At 41.1% G+C, this 23820-nt stretch overlaps 3 protein-coding genes across 4 annotated transcripts in view; all 3 read left to right on the plus strand.

Moving 5' to 3' along the window:
- The window catches only part of LOC118080482 (serine protease inhibitor Kazal-type 5), a 30983-nt gene extending 29097 nt beyond the window's left edge, over window positions 1-1886 (plus strand). For both annotated transcript variants that reach the window (XM_035105785.2, XM_035105787.2), the window contains one exon: window positions 1584-1886. The gene's annotated coding sequence lies outside the window, so the exon portion shown is untranslated. The remainder of the gene's footprint in view (window positions 1-1583) is intronic.
- An 8140-nt stretch (window positions 1887-10026) lies between these two features.
- Window positions 10027-15413, plus strand: LOC118080477 (ovomucoid). Its single transcript, XM_035105781.2, has 5 exons — window positions 10027-10267; window positions 11559-11584; window positions 13239-13372; window positions 14088-14136; window positions 14447-15413. The coding sequence occupies exons 1-5, from the start codon at window positions 10213-10215 to the stop codon at window positions 14450-14452; spliced, it is 270 nt and encodes an 89-aa protein (XP_034961672.1). The 5' UTR covers window positions 10027-10212; the 3' UTR covers window positions 14453-15413.
- A 5046-nt stretch (window positions 15414-20459) lies between these two features.
- Window positions 20460-23688, plus strand: LOC118080479 (ovomucoid). Its single transcript, XM_035105783.2, has 4 exons — window positions 20460-20640; window positions 21929-21957; window positions 22535-22644; window positions 23456-23688. The coding sequence occupies exons 1-4, from the start codon at window positions 20586-20588 to the stop codon at window positions 23508-23510; spliced, it is 249 nt and encodes an 82-aa protein (XP_034961674.1). The 5' UTR covers window positions 20460-20585; the 3' UTR covers window positions 23511-23688.
- The last annotated feature ends 132 nt before the right edge of the window (window positions 23689-23820 follow it).

Consider the following 23820-nt stretch of genomic DNA (forward strand, 5'->3'; position numbering starts at 1 on the left):
TGTTGCAGTGGTTAAGAGACTGTCCAATCAAGAGGTTCTTGCCATGAACTCATTAGATGGCCTTAGGCATGCGAAACTCTCTTGGCTTCACTCCCTTTCACCCATTACTGTAGTACTACCCAGCAAATGTGGCGCCTGTATTAGTGTCAGCAGGAGAGCAGTGGCTTTGAAACTCCATGTTGCCATAATACAGAACAAGAAATTTCACGTTGGCTTTTTGTGATAGCTTGATCCAAAGCACCAAGTCTCCAACCACTTGTCTCTTTACTTAGGGGTAAGCCTCAGTCAAACATCATTTCAGATGCTACCTGAAGGAGCGTCTCCACCTCCATCACTCTGCCCAGACACTGAGGTCCAGCACCGAGGGCCTTCTGGCGGTTCCCTCGTTGCGAGAAGCCAAGTTGCAGGGAACTAGGCAGAGGGCCTTCTCGGTGGTGGCGCCTGCCCTGTGGAACGCCCTCCCAACAGATGTCAAAGAGGAAAACAACTACCAGACTTTTATAAGACATCTGAAGGCAGCCCTGTTCAGGGAGGCTTTTAATGTTTAATAGATTACTGTGTTTTATTTTTCTGTTGGAAGCCGCCCAGAGTGGCTGGGGAAACCCAGCCAGATGGGCGGGCTATAAATAAATTATTGTTATTATTATTATTATTATTATTATTATTATTATTATTATTATTATTATTATTATTCCAGGACCAAATTTACAGAGTCAGAGAACCCAAGAACTCTGCTCAACATGCAAGAATTTAGGAACTTATGAGGGGGCTTCTTTTTCGACATACAGAAATGATGGCCACTTTGGAAATAACTGTGGCAGTTCCATGTGTCTCCCAGAGAATATCCCTCTCTCTGCAGACAATATTAGAAATTTATGTGTACTGATAACTGAAAATTTGCCATTTTATTGACTTTCAGATATCAAATTGATCCACCTCATCCAAGCCTTGCATTTTTGGTGTGTGTGTTTTTAGAGCCCCTAGGTTATCATAGTATTAAATATGTATTCCTATTGCCCCAGAGAATTTAGGGATGTGGCTTACTTTTAATTTTTACAAATAAATGTTAATTATTTTCTTAAACAAAATTTCTCTGCGAACAATTGTGAACTGTCAATATACTTTGCAGAAAAAAAAATTACTATTAGAAAATAATGCTGTGTAAAGTTCAAAGATCATTGGCATGTTTCAACCGGCAATGTTCAGCCTCTTGAAATTGTGAAACCTTTGCAAGACAGTCTGCTCCACAATGCAAGCAACAGATAGCATAGATTTCATATCAAAGTGATTTACCCAGTGCTTTTTTCTGGGGGTATGCAGGGATACCCCTAAACATTTTGTGAATCTTTGTACTTTTGTCATTTACTGTATTTATTTTTCCTGATTTGAACTATAAAATGGTGGTTTTCTTGAGTCAAAATGAGAGTACCCCTAAACATTTTTTTTAAAGGAAAAAAGCGCTGGATTTACCTAAGTACATACCTAGTAAAGTTTGTTATCCTAATAGTAAACTTCCTAAAGTTTTATTTAGAGAGATTTTGTCCTCTCAGAACCTCAGACTAAATTCATTCTGTTTTCCCCAGAGCAAGTGATGGAAGAATTGGCATTCAGAATCAAGGAAACTGCTGCATTCCCAAGTGTTGCAAAACCTGCCTTCATATTATATTCAAGGAGCCATCCCATGTCTATAGTACATGGGCAACAACTCTGCACTGCTGTGCATAGGGACAGGGTGACAGACCTTGATGACCCAGTCATCAGACGATCTCTTCCATTTGCTTCCTTATTGAGTTTCATTCTTCCCTCTTCCATGGACACTCCAGAACATTTTCTCACCTCCACCAATCTCATTGAGTTTCTTCAATAAATAAATAAATAAAACCTAAGATGATCTCTGCCAATCATTCCCTTTGGCCATGTTTAAGAATATATTGAATGTTAAGAACCTTCTTTTTGCCCTATATTTTCTCAGTAGGAACAACGGGTAAGTTAGTTGATGGATCTTCCAGTAGATTGACTTTTTAACCTTGATTTGATTCAAATTTTAGTGTGCTTAAACCCAATGAGGGTTTTACTTAACAAATAAAGAGATGCCCAGATCCCTTAATAGCATCCGTTAGCACACTAAAATCTTGAGTGGCCATATCTAATTATCAGGTGTCAGGGTTGTTGTGACTACTCTAGAGTAACGACTTTCCACATGCTTGTCTTTTAACAGTCTTTATTGGTGCACTCTATTTACAGTGTAACGAGCTGTTGGATGCATGTCTGCTCATTCCGATCCAGAATCCAGCACTGCCCCTTTGCGCGATTTCGACCAACATAATAGCCTCGGGACAGTGAATCTCCTCCCATTTCTCCTCCTCCTTAATTCCAGTGCCGGGGGAAAGGGTCTACGCTCCGTCTTTTCCCTGTCCCCCCTTTCCGCCTCTCTCTCTTCCCGCCTGTGGAGCAGGGGCTCTCCCATGCTGCCAGAGACCTGTCACTCTCTCTCCGCTTCCTGACTAGCCCCTTCAGACCCCGCGCTTTCATGGCTGCTTGGGGAGGAACTGCTCCTGATGAGAGGGGGAGGTTCTCTATACTCTCTCCCCCTTACATCCGGCATGATACCAACTACAGATACAGTATACTTTGTGACTTGAGTACTTCTCCATTTTTGTTTTTTTTACCCATAGCAAAAATCCAGACGTACCCGCCCCACAAGGTTGTTGTGAGGTCTAAGTAGGTACATTTATTCATATATGGCTTCTGCCAAGTCTTAAGTGTTAGTTGCAAAACACTTAACATTTGCAGGCATCTGACTTGGTATGGTGTGCTCCCTTTCCACTGGGGGAGTAGCACTCGTGCCATATTTCTATGGCCTCCTCAACCAAGCTCCAGGTGGGCATAGGGCGGCTCCCTAAGTTGGCAATGTGGCTGCAAACCCTAATATAAACTGTACAATTCCACTTAACGCTCTATTTTGTTTGTCAAAATCAGCAACAGTAAACAATGGGCAAGCTCATAGGGTTGAAAAGGGGAGGGGGGAAGAGGGGTGGAGAGGTGGATGCCTCATTGATGGTGCAGTCCTGTACACACTTATCTAGGAGTAAGTCCCACAGACTTCACTGAGACTAACTTCTGATGTGCAGAATTGCAGTGTAAAAGTTGTGATGTTGCGTTGCTCTTTTGAGGACATCACACCATTCCAAAACAGAATTACGGTATGCTGACACCGGCATTGGTTAGGTGTGCAACGATGCTGTATTAAGCTATTGAGTATGTGTGTGGTTGAGTGGGGAACTGAGGGTAATTTACCTATGTCTTTTTCTGGCCATTTTGGCTAGAGCCTGCTGCATTTCTCCACTCTATTTCCCTTTCACTTCAACCACATCATTGTAAATCACTCTGTTAACTGTGGCAGCTGTGTATTTTTCCCCCAGCTGAGATGTTGGGCCGGTAGTTGGAGCGAGTCTTTGGTATTCAAATTTGGCTTCTGGATAGGTCTGGTAAAATGGCGTGTATCACTTTTTGCCCAGTCATTTATGCACATGTAACCATTGACACTATGGCGGCCTTTGCCAACCTGGTGCCCTCCAGATACTGGTTGCATCTGACAGGACTTGTAGTCCAAAACATCTGGAAGGTACCAGATTGGCAAAGGCTGCTCTATATTCATTATTATTATTATTTTATTATTTATACCCCGCCCATCTGGCTGGGTTTCCCCCACCACTCTGGGCGGCTTCCAACAATACCAAAATACATTAAAATACCACAGATTAAAAACTTCCCTAAACTTCCCTAAAACTTCATTAGACTAAGAAGGGCAACATACAGCTTATGGTTTATTCTTCATTATTATTCTCCATTTCCCTCCAGCTCTGAAATTCAATATTATATGTACAGTGGTACCTCAGTTTACAAACACAATTGGTTCCGGAAGTCTGTACTTAACCTGAAGCGTACTTAACCTGAAGTGAACTTTCCCACTGAAAATAATGGAAAGTGGATTAATCTGTTCCAGACGGTCCGTGGAGTACTTAACCTGAAGCGTACTTAACCTGAAGCGAACTTTCCCACTGAAAGTAATGGAAAGTGGATTAATCCGTTCCAGACAGGTCCGCAGAGTACTTAAACTGAAAATACTCAAACCGAGGCGTACTTAAACTGAGGTATGACTGTAGATATTTTCTTCCAAAATATGTGTATGTAAAATAATATTTGTTTTTTGATGTTTTTGAAAATAGAGGTAGATTTTTTAATAGTAGTAGTAGTAGTAGTAGTAGTAGTAATAATAACCACTGTAATATAAAAACACTGATCTGGTATATTTTAGGTAGAAAAACAAGTCCTTGCTTGGTCCTTAAAAGACCCAGGGCACAAGCCCATGATGCAAATGTGTGTAAAATGTGCATAAACTAATTTCTATATGTAGATGCAAATTTCAGCTGACTCTCAGAGGGAAAGCTCCTTTAAAAGTAAATCCTTCAGAAAAAAAGATAAAAAAGGAGCAGGATAGCCAAAACCCAGGTCTGAGGCCCCTACTCTCTAACAATGGCAGGTTGATCACTATTAACATCTTTAGTGCATTTTTGGATCTAGATTCCAAAAACATAGGAGGCAGGAAATCATCCCCCCACCCTACCCTGTTTTGTTCTCTTTAACTTTTCTTTTTTTGATCCTTTTGCTCCCTGCCCCAGCTTTCTCAACCACAGTAGTAGAAACCTCCAAGGAGATGAAGAAGGTGTTAGAGAGGAGGGAAGATACATCACTCATGCCATAGGATAAGCAAAGTTGACTGGCAAGCAGGAATTGCTGCAGTACAGAATACTGGGCAGTTGTATCTCTTCTTGCCTCCACAGTCTAAGTCTCCATTGTATGGAACTTGTATGGAACATTGCATCTAACACACTACTGATATTTTGAAGACTGTACAGTTCAGTTTCTGAGCTGGCTATGTTGGGAAATTGTGGTGAAAGCCGTGAGATTTAGGCATGCTGTTGTTTAATTTATGGTGGTGCCTCAAAGCAAATATTCCCTTAGTTCATACTGAGTGTGTGCGTGTGCGTGATATGAAGTTATATTGGCAGAACATTGTGATTTAATTTCCTTTAACTGTGATGGGGACTGTAAATAATCCCTCTTGTGACAGCCTTCTTTGTATATTTTGGCAGAGAACTTGTGCATCCTTTATATTTCTCAGCTGATGTGATGAACATGGCTGCTGGTCTCCAGCTAAGGCACTGGCAGTCAAAGTAGTGCTCTAAATAGTTTTCTTATCTTATCGGTGTATGTGTTCAAATACTTTTAAGTGTTCTTGTTCAGATGCTTATTGAAGTTGTGTATTGCGTCATTAACTGTTCAATTGCTTTAAGTGCATGGATACCAAGTATCCACGAAGACATAGTATGCTGCCTTGAAATTATATATGAAGAGTCAGGATATAAATGTAGGAAATAAACCCAAAACCTAAAAATAGATAAAACTGTTGCTGAGTGGAAAGAAGATATTGAAAGTATCATAATGGAGGAACACTATTACAAATCATTTATTTTAGAAGACTCTGCACAGCTCAGGTTTTTTACTGACATACACTAAGATAAATTAAGGAGGGGAGGAAGTCATGTTTTCCCTCCTGGTTATTATGCTCATTAATGTAACCAGCAGATCTATAATTAGACTGTATATTTGCCTGGGTCTAGGGAATGGGGAGAAATTTGGTTTTGTTTGCATTTTAATGAGAAACAACCCAGTTCCCATTCTCAAACCAAAAGACAGCTATCCTTTGAAATTCTCACCTCTCCAAACTTTGTGACATAGCTCTCCAACAAAAGAAAATGGGCATGAACATGCATATATTCATGAAAAATGTACATGAAAATAAATATCTTCATAAACAGAATGAAGAGCTTGCAAAGATATGTATGTTAGTCAACACTTTAAAATAAAGTAGGTGCAAATCTCACGAAAGTGTTGGCAAATCTTCATAAGGATTAATAAATATATAAATTAGCAAATTGCTGTAGAAATGTGGAGAGTTGTATGTAAAAAGGAACTGAAATGGAGAGATTCTTCCATTCCTGTTTAGGTCACCACCGAAGAGGCTTCAGCTCTGTGGAATCTATAACTGTTATTTATTACTGGGACCCTCAAATTCACTCAAAGCCAGGTACAAAAGACATACCATACACTTAAAGTGAAAGAATCCTGCACCCAGCAGTTTGTTTTGAGCCTCATAAATGAACCGCATTCACAGTCCTTTCTGTTTCCTCCCCACACTCTCAGTTTCCTTCATTTCAGCAGTACTGTACTGTATAGTGGCTGTGGGGGAAGTCATTTTGTTGCAATTGTTAAAACAACTGGAAGTCAGAAATCCTTCCTGTTGCATTGGATAGCAACTAGAGCAGGCATCCCCAAACTCGACCCGCCAGATGTTTTGGTACTACAACTCCCATCATCCCTAACAGGACCAGTGGTCAGGGATGATGGGAACTGTAGTCCCAAAACATCTGGAGGGCCAAGTTTAGGGATACCTGAACTAGAATATCAACAGATCCCAAACTCTCCACATTCCTATTCTAGATTGGCTGTTGTTGGTATCCAACTGTCTCAAGAGACAATGGAGTGTGTCTCTGGGGCTGAAGTTAAACCGCTGCATCAGCAGCACCAACATGACCTGGGCAGTGTTTATGGAAGTCCTGGGCTGCATAGACGACAAGACCCTCATGCTCCCTGATGTGGTCCAAAGGAAAGTAGATAAATATGTTTGGCACCAGCTTGGCTGCAGGAGTTGCTGGTTGAGGCGTACAAGGCACCATCCAACCATTTTAGGGACTCCGCTCCGGATTTCTGTAGGGCATAGTCCTTAGACTTTTCTTAGACTTTTCTTCTCCCAAAGATATGCTGCAAAGGAGCAGAGGTTTAAGATCAGAGTTTTCCTTCTCCTAGATGGACAACCTTCCCAGGTGGACAAGCACCATCTGCCCCTCACTAACCTTTACAGTAAATGCAGAAACCTCCTTCTTGATGGTTGGATCCACTATATTACTCTCATCTGCTCAATCCGCTGGAGCCTGTCTTCACATGCAGGGGAAGCTCCTACCACACCGAGGGTTTGAGACCCATTGGCTACCCTCACCTGGTTTAGCCAGCCAGTCAAAGCCATTTCCCAGGGTGTGGCCACTGTTGCACGTTGACAGCTTCAATGAGCTGCAGGTGAGAGCTAGTTCACCAAACTAACCCAGAAGGAGCACGACGTGTCCCCCACAAAAGGTAGTACCCCTCCCCTAACACACCCCAATGTTAGGTAACAGACTCATATTAATAGATCAGGGATGGAAAGGTGGTAAATCGGGATCTACACAGTGGTAGTCATAACTACAACAATGGTGCAATTGCTGCTTCCTAGCTCTGGTAATCAGACCATTTGTTTAAGAAAAAGAAAGAACACATTGGGGGGGGGGTCCTGAAAGAAGGAAAACCCATCTGTATGCCTGCTGTCTCCCAAGCACCTCATCTCCCAAATTTCAGTTATCCCCAGGTCTCTGGAGCCCACCAGATACTGTTTGACTCCAGCTCCCATCAACCTCAGTTAGCATGAGATTATGGAAGTTGTAATACAGCAACATGGGATGTTATTGGCAATGAAAATTACTTCTAAGTGGAGTGTGTGAGATCAGGGATGGGAAACCCGTGGACCTCTAAATGTTGCTGGATTCCTTCCCCATCAATCTCAGCCAATGGTAGGAGCTTATGGGATTTGTAGTCCCTAAGCATCCAGAGGACACCAGGTTGAGGAAGACTGATATAATATGTGTTTATCTGGTTCAGCAGTTTAATTTCCTTTTTCATGATCATCAGAGTAAAAGAGCTATGTATTCCAGTGTTTTGCTCAGGATAACTCCAAATGACCTTTGTAACCAATTCAGAAGATTTATTATAATCTAACCTACAAGGAATCCATTTTCTTTCCTAGTTGAAAGTTCAGAATTTATGACAATAAGAAGTAATGTGGCAGGTGCTCATGACATACCCTTGGCAAATATCTAAACCAAATAATTGTTTTACCTTCAAATCACACCATCTGATTTCAGTTCCTCCAGGAGAGGACAAACTTGTCTATCTGAACTTGAAGGACTATCTTCCACTTGAAGGAGACCATTGTTATATCTCTTATACCACAACTGTGTTGACCTGAGAACAGCAAATAAAGCACTGGAGAAAGATGATAACTGATGTCACCAAAGCTTAGAAACTGCACAGACCAAATGAATCCTTTAGTTCTTTAACTGACACATGACAGATGTCTGCTACTGTGCTTGCTTGCTTGCTATATATGCCATAGCCATTCATGGTTTGAATTCATGGCCACAAGGAGGAGCGAGGGAAGATGACAGATCCTTTCTGGAGGACAGGATAGCTGATTGTTTAGTTTGGAGTGGCCAGATCTTCATCTGGATATACAAACTTGTTTCCTTCAGAATGTGAACTCACCAATGAATTTCTCTATGATCTGTTATATTTATTTATTTATTTATTTATTTATTTATTTCGTAAAATGTATATATTGCTTGATGGTAGAAAAACCTCAAAGAAGTTTACAAAAAAGGGAAAACAATAAAATTATCACACACCAAAAATTACAAATGTAGTATAAAACATACAGAAGGTTAAAACTGCAGTAAAGTAAACTAAAACAAATAAAAATTCCTACCAACTTTCTAAACATCTGAGTAGGCCACAGTTGGTAAAAGGCAATTCTAGCCACTGAGGCTACCTGAGCGTCCCATGACACAGAAGCAACACCCAAACTCCAGGCCTACTCCTTCATGGGGAGTGTCCCAATGGACATGACAACTACTTACCCACAGTGCCTCTGTCTTGCCAGGATTCAAGCTCTGCTTGATTTTATTCATCCATTTCATCACAGTATCCAGAAAATTGCCCAGGGACTGCACGGCTTCTCCAGATTCAGATTTAATGGAGAAGTAGAGCTGAGTGTCATCGGCAGACTGATGGCACCTGGCCCTGAAAATCCTAATGCCCTCTTCCAGCGATTGACATTAAGTAGCACTGGAAATAAGATCCATTCCAGCACCCCATAACATAGCCCCCAAGGGGCTCAAAAACACTATCGGTGCTACTCTCTGGACTAAGTCTTGAAGACAGAATTGGAGCCCCTTTAATACAGTGCCCCCAATCCAAGAGGATTCCATGATCAATGGTATCAATATAATTGGTGTCACGTTGAAATAAAGGATGCTGCTGCATTGGGCAATCTGCACCTGATAACACAGTGCCCATTTCTGATTTGCACTGGGGCTCCACTGAAGTTATTCAATTTAACTCAAAAATAAATGCAGTAAAAAAGCAGGAGCAAACTTTTTGCACTGCAACATCCCCCGAAGGGTTTCTTTGCGGGCCTCCAAGAGCTGCCTGCAGACTGCAATCTTCAAATTACTGAATTCTGCATTTTTTAAAAAGCTTACAAGCCCCCTTTTTTTAATTAATGTTCCAGAGGTAGAGATGAATAAATAGGTCCATTTTGCTTCCTCTCAGCTTCCTCTTTTTCCCACTCTGAAAATCAGTTGTCCACACACGTTTCAAAGAAAATGTCTGCATGAAAAATTGCCAGCATTTTAGTGTGAATTTGTCCAGAAATGCATACTTTCGTATGCAATTGCCCCAGCATTTTCATGACTATGTGATTTTAGATGCGCACTTTACCCTAACATGGGTTTTTTATACACATTACTTGGCTGCAGAACTGCCCTGAAAAATTCTGAGAAGGGTGAATTTCAAAAGATGCCTGTTTTTTGGCTCAAATCTTGCTTTGCAAAGTGTGGCTTAGATGTGCTTGCCTTTACATGCAAACTGAATGGAACATGTCCCTCAACCCTAGTTGGAGCTTTCGCTTGATGAGTTGCTATTGCCCCCAAGACCTACAGATACCGGAAGCTGCAGTTTGATTAACACAACCATTGGAGCAGCTCAAATGTTTTTTCTGCTTTCATGCCTTTTCATTCTTACTGACAGAGAATTTCAACCTGTGGGTTACTGCCGACCTCAACAAATATTTCCATTTGTTTGCAACAACAAAAGACTGGGAGGGTTGCTTTAGATTAGAATCTGCATTCTGGATCTGCACACATGCATATAAATACCCAGTTGCCTTACTGGAACTATCTCCTTTCCTGGGACTGGATGTACAGTTGAATAACTGCCTCCACCATGAAGATAGTTGGTGTATTTGTAGTACTCTCGCTGGCTCTTTGTTTCTTCTCAGGTAAGCACCTTTTGGTAGATCAGAAGTTGCATTTCAGACCCACACAATGGGTGCAAAAACATCTCTCATTCATCAACTGAAAAAAGGGAGAGAAATCAATGGGATTGCACATTGTTATGCAATATTCAATGGGATTGCAAGCCAGACATCACTGGATTGTGTCTACTGGTTCCCTAGAATCTTCTCAAAAGAGAAGATTCTAGTGGGAGTGGGGATCATGAAATAGGATGAATACTCCATCTCCCATCAAGAGTTTATAAAATTTGGATGTGCCAATTTCTTTTCACCCGTGGAGAGAAAACTAACTATGAGGGACAATGATTTTGAGAGAATGGGACTCTTTCCACCTACCTTTCTCTGCCATTCCTCCCCCCCCTTTTTTTTGGTAATCATTTAATTAGTTTTCAATTACAATCCAATAATAGCCCCATTATAACAATATAATTCGGTATTTGAACTTTCTCTGCCTGTACTAATGGTCATCTCCAGGGACTGCTTTTTGTTTTTTAAAAAAAGGATGGGAAAATGTTACAGAAAACTCTGCAATGTAAACTTTAGCCCACAAATGTGGGGTTTCTTCTTTCCTGCTTGATCCTATTTAGTGCCAACATCCCCATATCCTATTATGTGCCATGTGATGCCCCTTTTGTGTTAGCTAATGGCACAAGAAGCCAATAAAGAAATTCTGATTTGGAAGCACTATTTGTCTGTTACTTTGCATCCTTTCCTTTACAACATGGGTCAGAGAAGAGTGTGATCTGCCTAGGACAGTGGCAATACAAAAACAAACAAACAAACACAAAAGTTAGTGTTGCCATTCCTTTTTGCCTTAGGCTGTGATCTAGAAGCATGCTCACATAGAATTAAAGTCCACAGAAAACAGTATAGTATACTGTGCTTAGGAGTTTAATGTAAAATACTCTGGCAGAAGTGCAGGCAAATTCATTCCTTCATTCCTTCATTTAAAAGCATTAATAACCTGCTTAATGTTTTTTAAAAAATCTCTAAGCAATTCTACAAGCTGATACAATTCTGCAAAAGGGTAAAACAGATGCGGCAGCACGCGGTGCAGGGTGCAGAAATCATTTTCCAGGAAACTTCAACTACCTTTACAGTGAAATCTTTTCCATATCTACTCAGAAGGAAGTTTGACTGAGCTCAGTGGGGCTTACTCTCCTTCATTTATAAGGTTGCAGACTTGGTAATTAACAACTTGAACTCAGTTTCCTTCAATGACTGCTTTGCTCTTAACTGTGTATTTTTTTGTGTTCATGTGTGATTTTTATCTTAGGTGTTGACAGTGACAGTGGAAGTGAGGTGCGTTCCTTTTCCTTTTTCCTTTTATTGTGCTTTACATGTTTTGTGGCAGTTGTATGAATGCCTTGCTCTGCAATCAAATGCTTTGCAGACTTTATAAGGCTTCTCAACAACCCCCCCCCACTCCCAGCGCTCCTCCAGTCAGTAGCATAGCCAGGGCCGTCTTAAGCAGGTCGGGCGCCCCCGCCCCGCCCCGTTTCTTCCCGTGGCTGGTGGTTTCCACGCGGCTTCGCCACGCAGCACCCCCCTGCCGACCCGGCGCCCTGCACCACCCAGCCTGCCCATAGAGCCGGCCCTGAGTATAGCATGGGGTGGGGCACAGGAGCAGTTGCCCCAGACACAAAATTTGTTTGGGGAGCAACATTTCAACACTTGGTGCTGCCTCAATACAGCTATGTGCTTCTGTTGAAAACAGCTTTTCCATGCGAGCTAGGAAGTGACCTCTCCAGACAATGGAATGACTCTTCTTTTCTTATTATATATCTATAATTTTCTCCAAAAACCTAAACATGCTTGGATGAATTTATTATAGCTAAAAGGGGGGAAGAAGTAGGAGGATGAGGAAATATTTCACAGATATTAGCATGGAACAAAGAGCTGCACACACTTTGAAAAAATAATAGTTCATGTTTCTGACACTCGCGAGGTTCATTTCACTGTGATATCTTTGTAGAAATTGTGAGTAGACCAAAAAACTATCTAATTCACAGTTCTCACAGCAGTAAGTGACCCAAAAACATGGCTAGCATTAGAAATTCACACTTCCCCAAATTTTGCAATGTTGTTCTGCAACCCAAACTGTGTACAAGAATGCATATTTTAGGGAAATTTGTGCATTAAAATGCATATAGGAGTGGAAATAACATAAAAGTGCATTATATTAAGGAAAGTTGCCTGCAAAGATGTACTGTATATATTCATCAAAAGTGAAGGGGGGAAATGTCTATTGTGTGAATTTTGCATGAAAATGCTGGATTTTTTTGTGTGAGGATAAACCCACAACTTGATGCAGAAATATGGAGAACTTAATTTAAGATTGGGGGGGAGGAAATGAGAGAGAAACTGAAATTAGCAAATTTGCATATGCCTGGTTCTCCTAATTCACAGATGTATAAAATGAGGCAGCTCTCTTTTGTGGTGGCCTCTGTCCTGGACCACCAACTAGAACCACCTAAAACCATCCTGCAACAAAGCCCCATCAAACTGTTCCATAGAATCATATGCATCTTGCCATGGAAGAGCTAGGCTATATTGCTGAACACCATAGTTATGTATAAATGGAAAGACTCAGATACAACCCTCGTTTATCCCAGAGGCTCCAGATTTAACAGGGGTCAGCAAACTTTTTCAGCAGGAGGCCTGTCCACTGTCCCTCAGACCTCGTGGGGGGCCGGACTATATTTTGAAAAAATATATGAACGAATTCCTATGCCCCACAAATAACCCAGAGATGTGTTTTAAATACATCTCTACTATTAAAGTACATTCTACTCATGTAAAAACACGCTGATTCCCAGAGCGTCCACAGGCTGGATTGAGAAGGCGATTGGGCTGGATCCAGGCCTTAGTTTGCCTACCCATGCTCTAGAAGATGAAAGAGTGAAGCTGCTAGGATAAAAAAAAAAGATCAGCTGATGAAATATTTCTTTTACAGGTCAATTGTGAAAGATATCTAAGGGTTCTGAGACCTGGTGGCATGACACTAGCTTGCCCAAGCATCTTTCTCCAAATCTGTGGCACAGATGGCAGAACTTATACCAGTGAATGCAAGATTTGCCAGCACAACCTGTAAGTGTAATGGATAAATAGAATGCTCATCTTTGGGTAACAAAGAATATGGAGGAGGAGTAATAAAATGCAATAGAAATGGCCGTCTCCTCCTCCTCTCTTTTTATCCCCTTCTGGACTGCATGATGGCAGTATGTGTACTGGAAGACTTCAGAGGGTTCAGCAGGGTAAAAATGATAGGGTGTAGCAGGAGACAACATCATGAAATCCTAGAGGAAACATTGGAAGCAGATTATTAATGGGTAAACTGAGAAACAACATGATAATGTCTTAGGATCAGAAAATAAATATGGGAAAGGTTCTATTGGGGCCTTAGTTGAAGTCTACACCTGGGTAGGCAAAAGATTGATTAGGATCTACTGGTGGATCTCTAAGTGACTTGTAATACATCAATACATCCTCCCTCAATAAGGATCAGGAGTCCCAACAGAACAACAAAAATGCTCCCCCTGCTCTTAGACTTCTGGAAGACGAGGAAAGCTTGGGGAGGAGAAAACCAGGAGTGGATTTCTGTGTAAGATGACTGTTTCCCCGACATACACTGTTTTACACTTGGTTCTCGTAGGTGTAGGATGTATTTTAAAAAGAAAGTAGATCCTACAACACTACCTCACCCCACCACAGTATTCATATTTAAAGTCTTTTTTAACCAGCAGAATATAAAAAAATGTGTTTACTAGTTGAGTTCCACATTCCTTCTCTCTTGTTTTTTCAGAGAAACTGATGACAATGTTGGCAGGATGCATTATGGAGCTTGCAAGAGGGTAAGCAAAAATGTTTAAAAGATTATGGGTAAAAAATAAAAATAAAAAATGTCAAAATAACTGCTTTATCATGATGGTAGAATTACTGTTTTGTGAATTCAAAGGGAAGACTTCTTTTAACTGTACAGAGCAAAGTTTCAGCAAGTGTAATTAATGGACTCCATACTTTATTCCTTGCATCTTTTGTTATATAAAAAAAATCCAGTGCAATCCATCTAGATAGCTCAGGTAGAAAAACCTCTCAGCTTTCTCTTCTACCAGTGAAATGAAGAAAGTGACTAATGATGAGCTTTTCTTTCTTTCTTTGTAGAAATAATGAGGAGATTCTTACCTTCCAGCATTTCAGAGAATATTAAGTGCTGACTGATTATCCAGGAATCATATAATCATATAACAATGGATGGGAGCTCCTAGTCTAATCTCTCTGCTACATCTCAGGACCATTCACCCACCAGACCCTCATAGATCAACTATGCAAGCAGCAATAATGAAAGAAGACTAGAATCCAAGGATTCACGTGTTATCTTACATCTGTATATGGGGGCTTTTCAGACTCTCAACCAACTACAGTCTCCCCGGCTCCCCAAAAAGGTGATTGAGGGTCATTATAATCTCACTAGAGTATAAAAATCTACTTCCAGAAAATACCATCAGGAATGTCATGTACACAGAGAGAAATGCTCTGCATACACATGCTGACCTCTTTGGATCCTAGTCAAAGATACTTGTTCAAAATATTGGTTTCCAAATGCTAACTTGTGTACTTTCTGACCATCCAACATTACAATTTGAGTTGTATTTAATGGTGCCTTTCCAATGACAGAAGGCTCTTTAACCCAGTAGAGGCTTCCATCAGCAAAACAGGAAATGAATGCAAATTTTTTTCAACCTCCCATCACACACCTTGCAACTCCCATCACACACACACACACACACACACACACACACACACACACACACCTGCTCCAGGAGGTTAGGAGAGGTAGCAAAAAGGCTGCAAGGTGGAGTCTGAATCTTAAAACATCTCCTCCCCTCCCATTCCACAATGTTGGATCAAAGAGTCTTCCATCAGCAGAGTAACATTAGATAACAGCCTTTAAATTTTGTTTTGTGTGAACAATGATCTCAAATTCAGATTTTGCTCCAAGATTTTGCTACTGCTCTGCTGTCATTTACAGACAACCCACTCTATGCACAATTTTAACTTTTATGATTTTTGACAGTTCTTTACTTTCCCCTCTGTTTGCTTGTTCCATAATAAAATTTCTTGAAGCAAACTCAATGGCTATTTTTCATGAAATTGGTTGTATTTTAGAAGTTATGATCTTCTTTTGATTAATTAGCAATTGATTATATTGAGCTTCATGAAGAAAGGTGATGTGTAACCCCATCAAATCCACAACATGAATTAAGGAAAGGTCTCGGGGAAATTATTCAAATAGGACACCTGAAAGCCACTGAAAATGAGGGGAGGGAATCATTGGATAGGCTACAGGCTCAGACCCTTTTCACCCCCAAACATATAATATAATCCAATTTTCCCCCTGGTGATCACAGTCATCCCGTCATTGGCTTCAGCTTTTCTGTCTGCATGCTGAACCTCCAAGTTCTAACTTTTCAATACATGCAGGCAATATGAAACATTTTAGGCCTTAGTGTGTGTGTGGCACACATGGACCCTGCCTAAGCTGAACACTGCCTGTTAGCTGTGTGTGCTTCAGCTTCACAATCTGCTTGTTTATGAAGTCCCAGGTAACAAGCTAAACTAGGAATTTTAATGAGCCACAGGTGGGCTTCCATGTATGACTGGCAGACTGTTTTGGCAAAGTGGGCATAGGTGAAGAAGAAGATAGTACCTCGGGTTACAGACGCTTCAGGTTACAGACTCCACTAACCCAGAAACAGTACCTTGGGTTAAGAACTTTGCTTCAGTATGAGAACAGAAATCGTGCAGTGGTGGTGTGGCAGCAGCGGGAGGCCCCATTAGCTAAAGTGGTACCTCAGGTTAAGAACAGTTTCAGGTTAAGAACGGACCTCCGGAATGAATTAAGTTCTTAACCTGAGGTACCACAGGCTAAATCCAAAGGTGTCCAAAATTCACTGCTCTCCATTTTTAGGAGAACCACCAGCATTATCAGATCCTTAGAGATGTTGTTTCCAGCAACCTCTTTCTTCCAGCATGACTCCAGAAACCTCAGGCATAGCTGACCCCTCTCCCCACTGGCCAAGGGGCTGGGGATGGGGAGAAGATATATTCTTTCTGCATTGCTGGCTTACTCAGAAAGGTAGCATAGAGAAATTAAATTTCTTCCTACATAATCAGCTGGTAGGAATGATTTTTTCCATTATTATTTTAAAGATTTCTCCTCACAAAAACAAATGTTATCTATACTCTTCCTTGTCCCTGTAAATACAGCTTTGTGCAATGTAGCTTCATTCCAAGGTTTAACTGGTATTTGACAAATACATAATCTCATTTTATTTATACAGTTCATTAATGAACCATTTTGTAGACTTTGGCACCGGAGAGCTGGCATACTGACTGGTTGGTTCAGGTGTGTTCCCTCTGCATGTTCCCATCATTGTATATGCTGTGTAATTCCTTTGTATTTCAGGCTCGGCTGCCTTTGTATCCTTAGAGCTACTGTGGTTTTCAGTTGGAGGAAAACATTAAGCTTCCAGTATCAATCATCATACAGCAAATTCTTTCCCACACACGTTCACAAACACAGCCCTTTGGTCAGCCACGTTTTTCCCCAGCCTCCACCCATTTCCTTAAGTCAACATTTTCTTACCCTTTCTCCTGCTCCTTCACATAAGAAAACTGGCTGCTGCCAATATTGTTATGAGTTTGGAGTGTTAAGCTGGTTGCCAGACTCCTCAAATCCCTGAATCTAGCAAGTGTTAAAAACTAACCAAGCTAGCTTCCTGATCAGCTGGGTCATGAGCCATTAAAAGGGATTAAGGGGTTCGGTGGGAAATGTCAGGTGGGTGGCCTCTCCCTCAACTCACACAAATAGTGAGTGGTTGAGAGTTTTGGGGGGCTGTGATATGACCAAGAAACAAAGCAGTTTTGCAATTACAGTGGATATTGCCAACAAATCTGTTTCGGAAAAAACAAAAACAAAGAAGAAGAAGAAGAAGCGTTTGGATTTGATATCCCGCTTTATCACTACTCAAAGGAGTCTCAAAGTGGCTAACATTTTCCTTTCCCTTCCTCTCCCACAACAAACACTCTGTGAGGTGAGAGGGGCTGAGAGACTTCAAAGAAATGTGACTAGCCCAAGGTCACCCAGCAGCTGCATGTGAAGGAGCGGAGACTCGAACCCGGTTCACCAGATTACATGTCCACCGCTCTTAACCACTACACCACACTGGCTCTCCCTGGACGTCTTGCAGTATAGAAAATGATGAAAAACACATAGGAAAGTGTGAAAAAACCAGTGCTTTCCTTCTAGAAATGTAGTTAATTAAGAGTGCTGGGAATTGTATATCTTTGAGGGATTAACTATGCTTTCCCAGGATTCCTTGGGGGAAGCCATGTGCTTTAATTGTATGGTGCCATAGGAGCCAACTCCTAGGGGCCGATAAAATATTTGAGGGGGCCATGCCCCACCAAAGTTAATGGGTATTGCCATTCAAATGGTTTCTGTGTGCTGCATCTTGCGACTGATTATATGGGCCAGTGCTTACTACCCCTCCCAATATTTCATTCAAGTTGGCACCCCTGTATGGTGTAGATGTGACTTTTGCAGGATGAACGCTCAGCAAAAAAAAAGTCACCTGGAAGCAACCTATCAATTGTTGTTTTTCTTGAGAAACTGTTACAAGCTGTCTAGCCATTGTACGGGACAGCCGTTTGCTAACAAGCTGGGCACATCTGCCGTGTTGATAGCAATCTCCTGGGGTTGTGCAGATGTGAATACTTTTTTAAACACCTACATCAAAATCTGAAGGTTTCGTAAGCCAATAGTAACATGAGGGAGAAGTTCAGTGTGCAAAACAAACCAATGCATATGTGCGTGTGCATGCATGTGACTAAAGCGTTTGAAACACTTGTGGTGAGTGGAGTACTCACATGGATTCATCTGGAACCAAAATTCTCAACCTGATCAATGCAAAAACACTGGGCTTGAGGCAGGATCCATGCAAAGATTCCCATCAAGAGGGCTTGTGCTTGCAAAGTGAGGCCTCCCCCTCTTCCTGCACACCCTCTGAACCTGTGAAACTCACCAGGGGGTAGGTTGGGGGGGGGACCCTGCAAAGTGTGCAGGGGGGAAGAGGAGGGATCATTTTGTCTGTTAGGTTCACTAATAGGAAAACTTAAGAATATATATTTTGCCAAGAATGTTGCAGCTCATGGTGTAATGATGACATTGCTGTTGCAAGGCACAATAAAAGAGGTACAAACAAAACAGTTTTACAAATGATGAGACTCTTTTGACCGCAGAGCAATACGAAAGAACAGCTTTCCCAACATTTTAAGTAAAGGTAAAGTTACCCTTAACCGTTTGCTCCAGTGGCGGATGACTCTGGGGTTACGCACTCATCTTGCTCTATAGGCTGAGGGAGCTGGTGTTTGTCCGCAGACAGCTTCCGGGTCATGTGGCCAGCATGACTAAGATGACTAAGCCACTTCTGGCGAACCAAAGCAGCACACGGAAACGCCGTTTACCTTCCCACCGGAGCGGTACCTATTTATCTACTTGCACTTTGACACACTTTCAAATTGCTAGGTTGGCAGGAACTGGGACCGAACAACGGGAGCTCACCCCGTTGAGGGATTCGAACCGCTGATCTTCCAATCAGCAAGCCCTAGGCTCAGTGGTTTAGACCACAGCAGGGAAAAACAAAGGAAGAGCCTTATTGGTTCAGCATGTAAGATATAAAATAGATATGGTAAAGGTATCCAAACACATTAGATACATCAAACACACTTATTCTATCCAATAGTTTTGAAAGCACAGGTATGAAAAATATGCACAGAGAAAGCAAGATCTGATTGATAGGAGAAAAACAAATGAATGTGTGGCAGGAGCACATTGGATTTACGTTGTTTGAGGCAATTTGCTTCTGAATGCAAGTTACTGGGAAAATAGCAGCTGCTGTTGCCCTCAGGTCCTGCTTACAGGCTTCCATAGGCATCTTTCTGTCCACTGTGAGAACAGGGTGCTGGGACAGATAGGCCACAGGGACAATCCAGCAGCCCTATTCGTATGTTCTTAATAAACCATATTTCTTACTATGAGAGTATTGCACCCAGCATATTCGCCTCATTTTTCCTTGGAGATTCTATCTGAAGCTGCATATTCATTCTATTGAGAACACAGTAGTATGTAAAGATCTTGCAAAATAACTGATACTCTTCAGAAGGACAATGCAACCAGCATGCTCCAGAAATACAGAACAGATGAGTCCTTTTTACAGTTGTAAGGCAGCCTGGAAACATGAATTCTGCCTCATCTCCTTCCCAGCCATCCCAGCATCTCTCTCCATCCCACATGCCTTTGCTTATCAGCCACCCATGAATAGTCCACCACACCAACATGACCTCTCCATCCAGCATACTAGCAGCTCTCTGGCCAATTTCCCCCTAGGTTTGTGTTTGTTTTAGATTATACCTCTTGACCAAATGCAACAGGGCTCTTCTTCCCAAAACCCTCTCCAGTTTTGAACAGTACAAAAGGTATGTCCAGAGCCTGTAAATGTTGAGGTGTGTGCATGTGAGCCCATGGGCAGAAGTGGAAACTAGTACATGGTAGCTGGAAGTGGGGCCTCCAGGTATGAGCTCAATAGTTCCTCCATGCCTCCTTTTTGATCCCATTTGATCATCATTTGTGGCACTGAAAATAAACACTTCTCAAGGAAGCAAGTACCAAGTATCCAGCTAACGTTTTTAAGTGGAACAGTTGTGTGTGTTTTAATTAAAAACAATTCCAATAAACAAAAAGCAGAGTTGTTGATTGTTGATGAAGAATGGGGCTCTATCTACTTCTGAAGCAGTGGAATTATATCATTCATCTCTGGAAACCAAAGCAATGGTTTGTGATAAAGTTAACTAAGCATGTTATTGTATTTTAGCTCATTTTTATTCAATTTCTTTCTGTGTTTAATTTTTTATCTTTGCTCTGTTTTATGGTCTAGATTAGTAAACTACCAAGCTGGTTACCAAATGTCTCTTGCATAATCCTGGATTGCACACTGAAAAGAAAGTGTGACAATTGGTACAGGAAACCACAGTCCTTTGTAATAATACATTTCCAAATGTAAAAAAATTCTTGAAACTGGGAGATTTCATCATCAAGGCCCCAGAGACTTCTTTATATGCATGGGAGAGAGGTTAGATCTAACTGCTCGGAAGGGTTCTAAGAGGCTGTCAAGGTGGTGTCTGCTCTTCTGGTCTGGTCACACAGAGAAAGGCCAACAGACCCAAACCCACCAGCACAACCATGAAGCCAGGCAGCTTTTTCCTCCTCACTCTGATGGTCTTCTTTTTGTACTCAGGTGAGTCATATTTCATATTGTAAAGGTTCCGTTTCGTGAGAGATTTGCATTTTGAGACTCCCATTATATGTTCCATCTCAGAAAGGGATACAATGATCCATGGTTGTTTTCGAGGTTGCTTCCATATGAAATTATTCCACATCTTGTGGTTTTCCACAGAAGAACCATAATGAAAGCAGAGTGGCTTCCCATATGGGATTGATGCTATCACATGCAAATATTTTGGACCATGACTGCACATTTCAGGTGCTTTTGGTCCTCCAAGGGCAATCCATATTTGCTTTCACACAATAACTGCTCCTAGAGCCATCACCACACTCATTTCTGATAGCCGCCACATGGCTCCCCTACCACAGAAAGTGAAGTTAGGTAGAAGTCTATGCACACATGTACATAAGTGTTTATTGAACTAAAACCAAGTATGCGGGATCCCAGTGTTCCATTTTGTCCTCCATGTTGCCTAACATCTGCATGAAGCCACTAAGAGAGATCACTCAAGGATTTGGAGCTTTGTGTCATCAGTATGCTGATAATACCCAGCACTCTTTCTGTTTCATTTGAATCAGGTGTGGTCATGCCATTCCAGATAACTGGCTGGGGCTAGCAATGTTCTGGATGCAGGCCAATAAGTTGAAGCTGAACCCTGATAAGATGGAGATACTGTTGATAAGCAGATGTGGTGTCCAAGAATTAGGGAGCTATCTTCTTTTAAATTATTTCACACTCCCCCTGAACAATGTTCACAGGTTGGGGATACTCCCGAATCCGTCTTTGTCACTTCAGGCCCTAACTAGGACTGTGTAAATCAACCAGCAGGTTATTGAATTTCACCAGCAGGAGTCAAGTCAACATAGTGGCTTAAAAAGAGGGGGTAGGGGGCATACACTGAGAATCCAGCAAAGTGCTTCTCTGCTCAGAAATGTTTTCAGTGCCAGAATTAAGCTCATTGTCCATTCACGCACAAACACACATTCCTGGTTTTCCTTAAAACTTTATTTGTTTCTTTAGCCTAATATTTTTTGGGGGGGATGATTAATATTCTTAAAATTTTTTGAATAAAAAGTCATTGCTGAGCTACTACTGTACAAATCACTGAGATTTCCCAGAGATCCTGATCTATCTACTGGCTCAAATTTGCTGGCCTATTTCAAGTTTTTAATGTGTACCCGTGGCACACTTTCCTAGGTTGTGACCCCTCTGGATGCAGGATTGACAGTACAGTATACAAATAAATAAATAAATAAATAATGACTTCATAATGTTTATGCTTTTGGTGTTTTGGTTCTAGGTGCTGCCACTGAAGCAATAAATGAACGGGTGAGTGCTGCTTATCTTTTTAATGCCATTTCTCTTTAGTTATTTAGAGTTAATCTTTGTGACACTAAAGTCCTCCTGGATTTTTTAATTTATTTCGATAAAGAGTCAAAAGTACAGGAAATACACATATGTAACACAAAGCAATCACTAAAAGAATAAAGACACATTGCATTGGTTACAGCTTTCAAAGCAAAGAAAGTTTTTGCGTGTCGAGACCCCGTAACCACCCCCTCAAGGAGAAATAAAAACACTAAGACACAGGATATAAGGTTAATGTTATTGGGCAAATTTAGGCCACAACTTTATTGGTTACAGAATGTGAGCGGTATTGGCTTAGGCATTGCTTAGGCATTGAGTAGACCAGACTATATCTGGCTCCTGCCTGCTGTGCAGGAAGTCTGATAGGGTAAACCCCCAGTAGGGGGAGCCCTGTCGATGCAAGAGGAAGCCTGAGCTAAAACATGAAATATCTTGCAAAGAAGCTTACAAATGTCACATTGGTCACTATGGAATTCCCCTTGCAGTCTAAATGTCAAGGAGGGAATAATTCAACAGTGTCATTTACTTTTCTCTGCAGGAATATTGTCTTGGGTATCCAAAAGGAGCATGCACCAAGGAGCTTAATCCCCACTGTGGCTCTGATGGCGTCAGCTATGGCAACAAGTGTATGTTCTGCAATGCATATATGTGAGTATACATTTCACTTATAAAGTACAAATTGAAAAGGGTGAGCACAGCTACTTTGTAGGCCGCCCAGAATTAGTAAAATATTTGAAAGAAATGCTACAATGAATCCTTCTTCCATTTTCACAGATATTAACGGTAGTCATATTGGCCCAAAAGAAAAATAAATAAATCCCTGGTGGGGCAATAATACAGTTATTGCAAAGGTAATAATGACCTAATACAGGTGTTGCCCAAATGTGGATTTTGGAATTGCTAAGTCTCAACTCAGCTTTTTTAAAATTAAAAAATTGACATAAAATGACATTTTAAAATGATATTTTACAAAGTGGTGCTGCAGCAAAGATATACAGCAATAATTAACTTGCCTTATTCAACTATTATGATGCTGGGGGGGATTTCAGTTCAGTTCACATTTTAGTGCAAAATTATTGAATTCACACTTCACTAACCAATACGCAAACTGAAACAAAGCTATCCTTCTAAAGTCACATGTCTTTAAATTTTGTGATGCAGGTTTCCAGCTTTAAAAAAAACTGTGCAAAAATGTGCATATTAGAAAACAATACAATCAAAGTTTTGGAGGGAAAGTTTGCACAAAAATCTTGGCAATTTTTATGAAAATCACAGATTGGTTCAGTAATATGAGGCACTCGATATAAGACTGAAGAAGTAAGAAAATGAGAGAAACCAAAACTGACATATTGATCCATCTCTACTCATCGTTGTATTATGTCTGTTCACGGAGTAATGATGAAGCATGCATCATGTGAATTATCTCACTGAGTTCCTGGTTTTGTCTTTCCTTCATCAGCGCAACTGGAAGAGTACTGAGACTGAGGCACCTTGGAGAATGTGTTAAAGACTAAAGAACATCTACGGAGGGAAATGTCCCTTTCTCTTCATGCCTCACCCATACCATCACCACAAAGAAATATATTCTTCCTTCGGCTTATACTCTGCTTTGCCAGCTAGTGAATATCTTGCAAGATCTTATTTTAATTAATCAATAAATAAGCCAAGCAGCATTATCAGTCTTGTCCCTTGGGATAAACATTTCTCATTATATTTATTTATGTTCTGTTTGTTTAGCCTATTATCTAATTTTATTTTAAAAAATAGCCCCCCACTTTTCAGCACCACGCAGAAAGGTAATATATTCATGGAATTTGGGGGACA

The sequence above is a fragment of the Zootoca vivipara genome, chromosome 2 (assembly GCF_963506605.1).
Source record: "Zootoca vivipara chromosome 2, rZooViv1.1, whole genome shotgun sequence".
NCBI classification, from domain to species: Eukaryota; Metazoa; Chordata; class Lepidosauria; order Squamata; family Lacertidae; genus Zootoca; species Zootoca vivipara.